The sequence below is a fragment of the Aulonocara stuartgranti genome, assembly GCF_965226115.1.
Source record: "Aulonocara stuartgranti genome assembly, chromosome: 22".
In the NCBI taxonomy this organism is placed as follows: Eukaryota; Metazoa; Chordata; class Actinopteri; order Cichliformes; family Cichlidae; genus Aulonocara; species Aulonocara stuartgranti.
The window spans coordinates 10,112,908-10,121,307 of NC_138957.1; the positions used below are offsets into that span (position 1 = coordinate 10,112,908).

Genomic DNA, 8,400 nt, shown 5'->3' on the forward strand with positions numbered 1-8,400 from the left:
TATTTAAAAAATTCTTGAAAAAGTTGTCGCCGCCCAGCTTCATTTACATCTCAATGACCATAATCTCTATTAACAATTTTTATCTGGTTTCCGCCCCAATCATAGCACAGAAACTGCTATGTTAAGGATTACCAATGACCTTCTGATTCTGATCTCCTATCCATCCTCATCCTTCTTGATCTTAGTGCGGCGTTTGATACCATTTCTCACAATATTCTCCTGAACCGGTTAGCTTCCATTGGCATTAGTCATACCCCCCTTGCCTGGTTCACCTCCTATCTCTCAGACCGCACTCAGTTTATCCTATTTAAATCCCATTCTTCAAGTCTCTATCCTGTTTCTGCTGGTGTGCCCCAGGGTTCAGTATTGGGGCCGCTTTTATTCATTATTTATATGCTCCCTCTTGGTCATATATTCCAAAAATATAGTATACATTTTCACTGTTATGCTGATGACACCCAGTTCTACATTTCTTCTAAACCCAATTCATCTCTCCCACCTCCCTCCCTCTCAAACTGTCTTATTGAGATTAGATCCTGGTTCTCCTCCAATTTTCTCAAACCTAACAGTAATAAAACTGAGGTTTTACTTGTTGGTACACTATGTATCTTAACCAAATCCCACAGTTTTTTCATTAACATGGAAAATTCTCCTACCCTTTCCTCCCCTCAGGTTAAGAGTTTGGGTGTCATTCTTGATAATACTCTTTCATTCCAGTCTCACATTAATTACATAACCCGGTCTGCTTACTTCCACTTACGTAATATTAACTGACTCCGTCCCTTCCTTACTCCCCATGCTGCTGCCATCCTTGTCCATAGTCTTATTACATCCCATATTGATTACTGCAATTCCCTCCTATTGGGTCTCCCTAAAAGTGTTATGTGAAGGCTGTGTGCACGCAGGGGTGGTGATATGAAGGACCCAAAATGCAGACTCACGGAAATCAAAGGTGAACTTAAATACAGCTTTAATGCTGAACTCTAAAAAAGTAACAAAACTTTAAACAGACAGAACACACAGCAAAATAAGGGTAGATCGCAACAATGACAAACTGAAACACAGGGCTTAAATACATAGAGGGAGCAATCAGGGAATGGACAACAGGAGGGAAACACAGCTGGGGCAAATCAGAACTGACGAGACAAGGAAGCGCAAACTGAACACACTGAGATAAGATAGAGACCTTCAAAGTAAAACAGGAAACACATAACACAGACTGAACAAAGACACAGACTCACATGCAGGCACTACAACAGAGGGAACAGAGACGTGGGACCAGGGCAGACACAGACACTGACTGGACACGGGGATATAGCGGACAGGGGAGACAGCAACTACGGATTACACAGAGACAAACCATAAGACATGGCTCTAACAAAAACCCAAAGACTAGAAATTATAAATAATATAATAAACTCAAAAACCCTGGGTCAACGACCCAGGCATCCTAACAAAAAGGTCCCTTCATTAACTCCAACTTCTTTAAAATTCTGCAGCTCGGGTCATAACTCGTACTCTGTTAAGTGCTCATATTACCCCAGTTCTTCAGCAGCTTCACTGGTTGCCCATAGAAGCCAGGATAAATTTTAAAATCTTACTTCTTACATACAAGTGCATCCATAAATCTGCTCCTTCATACTTGTGTGACCTGCTCCATATCACTACTGTTTCCCGCCCTCTCAGATCATCATCTGCTATTCATCTTACTGTTCCGTCCTCACGCCTTATTACTATGGGGAACAGAGCTTTCAGTCGCTCTGCTCCTCGGCTCTGGAACTCTCTTCCTCCAGCCATAAGAAATATCGACTCCCTTTCTGTATTTAAGTCACAGCTCAAAACACATCTGTTTAAACTGGCTTATTCGCTCTAGTGCTGATTTTATCTGTTGTCAAGCTCTGTTTTGCAATTTTAACTTATTTTATGACTAATGTTTGTTTTATTAATTTTGTTCTTTGTAAGGTGACCTTGGGTTTCTGAAAGGCGCCCTCAAATAAAATGTATTATTATTATTATTATTATTAGTCCACTTTAACCCAGCTCTAACTCTGCTCTCCTCTCTATTACTTACCTGCCCAGATCCAGTTGTCCTTATGTTCCTGCCACTCGGTTTGTTTCACGGCAACATTTCCACGCCACAGTTAGCCACGTCCCTGTGTATTTACCTTTGTCACGTGTATTCTACATTCACCAATAAATTGTGTTAAAACACTCCCTTGCCTCCGCTCTGGGTTTCTGAGCTTGGGTTCTGTTGAAGTTGCTGGCCTCTGCCCAGCGTAACCAAATGGCTTATTTTGTCTATTTTACAGAGGTGAATTTTAAATGAACTTTAGTATAGCTCCTTTAGGTAAAAAAGTTGAATAGTGCAGATTTCTTAACTCCATTGTTCCTCCAAATCTCCCTGGCACAGGGAGGTCAAATGTGATATTTGGATATTGGGATTTGATTTGTAGTCATCTTAGGTAAACAGAGAAAAATGAGATTGTTACTTGATGGCACTGAAGCATTTCCTAGATGCCGGCAGGAACTCTGATATTTCTGTAGTAAAGGAGTCGGTCAGGACTTACTGTTGTTGCTCAATGAAAAGGACTCGCTCTCCCTCATCGTCTCGTTTCCGCTGTCCGACAGTGTCCTCTCATTCCTGGAGATGTGCGGCCTCTTCTTCGTACTCTTCCGAGTGCTAATGCGGATGATTCCACGCACTAGCCGACACTCGGCCTCCTGCTCATCCATTTTATGTTCCTCAGCCAGTGAGTTGATGAGCTGGTTGATGGCCTTGCTCTTTTTCAGGAACACCGAGTCTGAGGTGCACCGGGCCAGTTCTTCAATCTGATATTCAGAGTAGAGCTCCAGCAGCTTCTTAGTAATCAGGGAGTCCACATTCTCCTCCCCATCCTCCCAGTCATCAATCCTTATAGACTCATGCAGCGACTGGTGGCTCGGCAGTGTCTGAACACCAGGAGGTGGCACGTATGGCAAAGTGGAAAGATTGGTTTTAGCACCTAAATACTCTATTGGGCTGTCCACTTTGACTCCAGCAATGTGGATATTGTTTAGATAAATGTTATCAGCTGTCTAGAGATGATGGTGTCACATGTTTAATCAGCTGACAATAAGTTTTTGCTGTGCCAATATCAGGATACTGCATGTTTTCATGTGCCAGAGCCCTGACTTTCAGTTCTGGAGATGAGGCTTGAGGTAAGGATTAAGAGGATAAGGTAGAAAAGAGAGCAGTGGTGTAGAGGAGAAAGATTTAAAGAGAAAGAGACGACGAAAATATACATGCACAAATGTTAAAGGGTCATACAGAGTTGTAAAGTGATATTTATGATCTTTAAATGAAAAGTAACTTATGGCATAGTACTTGTGTGGCTGGTGTCTAATTACATAAACGTAATTAGATGGAAAGGCAAAGTCCATCTCCTCCACTGATTTGAAGATGGCAGTGAACCAGTCAGCTTTCACAAACTGGAGGCCATTCCTATATATTTCTAAATCATCAATTTGTTGGAAGACATAATTATACACTAATCATTGTATATTTATGAGTACAACATTTTTTTTTTTACAAAATAACCTAACCTTGTAAGCAAGGGCGTAGATTTGGTTTTGGCATTGGTGGGGACGGATGATTCAACCACCAAACCCTGCCCTGTTTCTTTTTTTTTCCTTTTTGTTTTTGCAGGAGAAACATACTGGCCTACATATGCTATTCTACATGCTTTAAAACCATTTAAAACTACAATTCATAATTTTATATGTGAATTATATAATGTTAAATTACTTAAGTATTTTAGGCTTTAGTTTACTTCAGCCATATTCCATATGAATCAGGTATCATACAAAAATAAAAATAGAGTCATGACAATAAAAGAATATGACTTTAAGGACTTAACAACATTACTTCAGTTACACTAACATCTCTTACACATTAGCACTAGGGGAACACTGAATTACCTGGTGGGATTTGTCCATAAACTACTCATCTAAGATTACCACAAAGTAAAAGATCTCTCAGCAAGATTATGCAACATTTTAGGCACTATTGCCCCGATCAAGTCAGTGAGCTGAGATTTTCTGTTCAAATTCAAATTCAAATTCAAATTCAAATTCAAATTTTATTTGTCACGTACACAGTCATACACAGTACGATATGTAGTGAAATGCTTGGACAACTGCTCGTGACCTAAAGAAAACAAAAAAAGGAAAAGGCTATGAATAAGATAGGAAATAAATATGAAAAATTAAAAAGGGTAAATTTAACTAGGAAGGAATAGAATATAAATTAAGGTTAAAAATGAAATAACTGTACAACACAAATTAGAATGAAGGGTAAATTTAACTGGGAAGAATAAGATAAAATATATAAATTAAAGTTGAAAATAAAATAACTGTACAACAAAATACACAATACACAATATAGAACTATATAAGAATGTATGAAGAAATCTAAATCTAAATAAATATATACACAATAACAGCAGCTGTACAAGTATTAACCGGAAATGAAGAATATAGTGACCAGTGTTGTGCAAAAACAAAGTCCAGAAAGTCCAGTGTGTGTGTAAGAACTGTATGTGTGGGTCAGTACTGTGTGGTGGTGTGATTGAGAGACCGTATCGCCTGCGGGAAGAAGCTCCTCCTCAGTCTCTCTGTGTTGGTCTTCGGGGAGCGGAATCGCTTTCCTGACCTCAACAGAGAGAACAGTCTGTTGTTGGGATGGCTGAGGTCCTTCACGATCTTCCTGGCCTTGGTCCAGCACCGCCTGCTGTAGATTGAGTGCAGGTCAGGGAGCTCGGAGCGGATGGTGCGCTCAGCTGACCGCACAACCCTCTGTAGAGCTCGTCTGTCCTGCATGGTGCTGTTCCCGAACCAGGTTAAGATGTTTCCCGCCAGGATGCTCTCTATGGTGCACGAGTAAAAGTTCCTGAGCACCTTGGAGGGCAGTTGGAAGTCTCTCAAGCGTCTGAGGTGGTAGAGACGCTGTCGGGCCTTTTTCACCACGGTGTTGATGTGACAGGACCATGACAGGTCCTGCGTGATGTGAACTCCGAGGTATTTGAAGCTGTCCACTCTCTCCACTGGGCACTCGTTGATGACGGGGGTCTGGTAGTTCCTCTCCTGCTTAGTGCTGAAGTCCACTATCAGCTCCTTTGTCTTACTGACGTTTAGAAGGAGGTTGTTCCTCTGGCACCAGTTCTCCAGATTCCTAATCTCCTTCAGGTAGGCCGTCTCGTTGTTATCAGAGATCAGGCCCACCACGACGGTGTCGTCAGCAAACTTGATGATGGTGGTGGAGCTGGTAGTGGCCACACAGTCATATGTGTACAAAGAGTACAGCAGGGGGCTCAGAACACACCCCTGGGGGGCTCCAGTGCTGAGAGTGGTGGAGGCTGAGACATGTCCGCCCATCCTTACTGCCTGTGGTCTGCCAGTTAGGAAGTTGGAGATCCACTGACACATAGATGAGCTGAGTCCCAGATGCTCCAGCTTGGTGGTGAGTGTGGAGGGAATTATGGTGTTAAATGCAGAGCTGTAGTCTATGAAGAGCATTTTAACATAATTCCCCCTTCTAGTGTCCAAGTGAGTGAGTGATGTGTGGAGGAGATGAGAGATGGCATCGTCTGTGGAACGATTTGGACGGTAAGCGAACTGTAGTGGGTCCAGTGTGTCTGGTAGTGAAGAAATGATGAAGTCTCTGACCAGGCGTTCAAAGCACTTCATCACTACTGAGGTGAGGGCTACAGGGCGATAGTCATTGAGAGAAGCAGGGTGGGGTTTCTTCGGGACAGGAACAATGATGGACTCTTTGAAGCATGTGGGGATCACCGACTGAGATAAAGAGATGTTGAATATCTCAGTGAACACAGGAGCTAGCTGGTATGCGCAGTCTCTTAGGATACGACCTGGGATGCCGTCTGGTCCTGCTGCTTTCCTGGTGTTCACTCTCTTGAAGGCTCTCCTTACTTCATGCTCGGAGATGACGAGCACGTTTCCGGTGCTGGCAGTATCTTCCTGTCTGCAGCCGTTAGCGCCGCAACAGACATGGACTACATGTCCCACACAACAACTCAATGTCCACTATGTGAAGGAGCCAAACACATGCCTGCTCCTCTCGTTAACTGAGATAAACTGCTGACATATTTGTTTTACATCTATACTGTCCAGTCTCTCCTGGTGGACATACAGCAGCATTGTTTAATCTCATTTGAGTCATTGTTGACCTTAGTTATGTTTTTAGTCTTCTGAGAGCACTGAAGCTTCTTTCAGCCTCAGTACATGCGTTTTATCCTCAGATTAAAATTATTATTCTGTGCTTGATGTGCCTCACCTTTGGCCCTGGCTCCTCCCCTCTGACTGCACTAGGACATATTGCCACCTGATAAAATAACACATTGATTCGTGTGCCATATAAAAATTGAGACGTGTCAATTCAGATTCTTTGTCAAACATACACTAATGAATCAATTTACATCAGCAGCCTAACAATTGTCATGATAATAAATACTAGTTAATCTATAGCACCAACTCATCAGTAGGGATGGGTATTGATAAGATTTTCACGATTCCGATTCCATTTTCGATTCTGTTTAACGATTCGATTCTTTATCGATTCTCTTATCGATTCTTTTTTAAAAAGGAGAACGCTAAGGTCGATTAGCTTAGAACTTTGTTTTATATCTTCTCTTTGAACAAGATAGAAATTTAGGAGTAACATGGCCTTACAAACCCAACAGTGAGATCTTAAGAGATCCAGCCTACGGCTCTTCAATGGGGTGTCACAGGTTCCCCAGGAAAAAAATTGTAAATGTAAAATAATAAAATAAATATTCTTCTGTATAAATATTTGTAGCAATAACAAAGTATAACATAAATTATTCTGTAGCAATTACACAAGAATATCCAGAAATGTCCCTGCCTACAATTAAACACATTCACTTACCAAAAGTCGGGGGCATCTGCTGTAGCAAATGGGTGCAAGCCTTTTACCACAAACTGAGTCACTGCTCGGTGACATTCGTCTATCCTGGCCTGAAAGGAGACGCTACCGGTAGACTGCAGCGAGAACTGCCAGCATCTGAGCCAGACTCTGTCTCTCTCATCATGGTCACCTAAATGCACAGTAATGGCAGGTTTTGTAATAAGGCAGATCGCGCTAACATAATATGCACTGTTAGTTGATTATTTACCTGCCGCATTAACGGGAGAGGACGTGCAAATGTTACCGCTGCTGCTGGGTTGAGATTCACGAGTCCGGAGCGGAATTAAAAACACGACATTCATTTAAGGTCATCGCGTGTTTTGTGAGCAAATGCTTTTGCATATTCGCAGTGTTTCCTCCCTTAAATGAAATATCTACTTTGCAAGTACTGCAAGTTGCCCTGTTGTCATCCGTTCTCATAAAGTATAACCAAACTTTTGAGCGTTTGAGCCGCTTTCGCACCGTGTTTCCTGCCAGGTAAATGACGCTCCGCAACGTGGTGACGTCATTCGGGGCGACTGGAATCGATAAGGGAATCGTTTGCAAAAATGGCAAACAATTCCAAGGAATTGAAACAGTGGGAACCGGTTCTCAACAAGAACCGGTTTTCGATACCCATCCCTACTCATCAGTCAGTCACCCGTGACCTTGCCTCTTCACCTCTGTCACCTGATAAATACCAGTGAGACATTCCAAATACATGCAGTCAAACATGTGCTTCAAATACAGTCATGAACCAACAAGTCATCATCCAATTTCACCTGTGATCTTGTGTCACCATTACTCTCTGAGCTTTGTGTTGGTTCTTCTGTCACCTGACAAATAGGACATACATGACAATAAGAATAAAATGTGTAGCTGCTTCAGTGTTTCTGTCACTTTGTGCAGATCTTGACTCATCAGTAATGTTTGTAGGGTGAGTGCATTTTTAAAACAAGTTGTGCAAACTGCACTACAAGGTGGAATATTTGCAAAATCATGACTATTCATGACTATGACCTATGAATACGTCAATGCCATTAGGATGAAATTATTGTGTCACCAACATTTTAATGTTAGACATACAATTTTAACAGCCTCTGTAAACTAATATCCTGGCTTGCTCAAAGCTGCCGTTTTCTCTGACAGTTTCAATCAAAATTAGAAATGCTACTCTGAGACTGAGATAACTAATAGTGCTGCCTGTTGTGCAGTTAGTTTCCAAAACACGTAATTCATGGTTACATACAATTTTAGACTGATGTGGGCCAAAGCCTAGCATAGCCTGTAATGTTATTATGACGGACACATTTTATGAGTGAACTTGACTTTAAGTGACTGACAGGTTTCTTTGAAAAATACTTTCTTATATCCAGGTTCCTCCTTTTTGCTGCCATCCTCCTCTCCTCCTCGCAGCGCAGGCTTGCCGCTGCTAAAAC

General features: G+C 41.9%; 1 protein-coding gene across 1 annotated transcript; it reads right to left on the reverse strand.

Moving 5' to 3' along the window:
* Positions 1 to 2,343: 2,343 nt before the first annotated feature.
* Positions 2,344 to 3,975, reverse strand: LOC309698146 (keratinocyte differentiation factor 1-like; the record flags this gene model as incomplete). Its single annotated transcript, XM_082520458.1, is given in 4 exon segments — positions 2,344 to 2,410; positions 2,412 to 2,457; positions 2,568 to 3,075; positions 3,958 to 3,975. Coding segments are annotated over 4 exon segments (639 nt in total).
* Between the last annotated feature and the right edge of the window lie 4,425 nt (positions 3,976 to 8,400).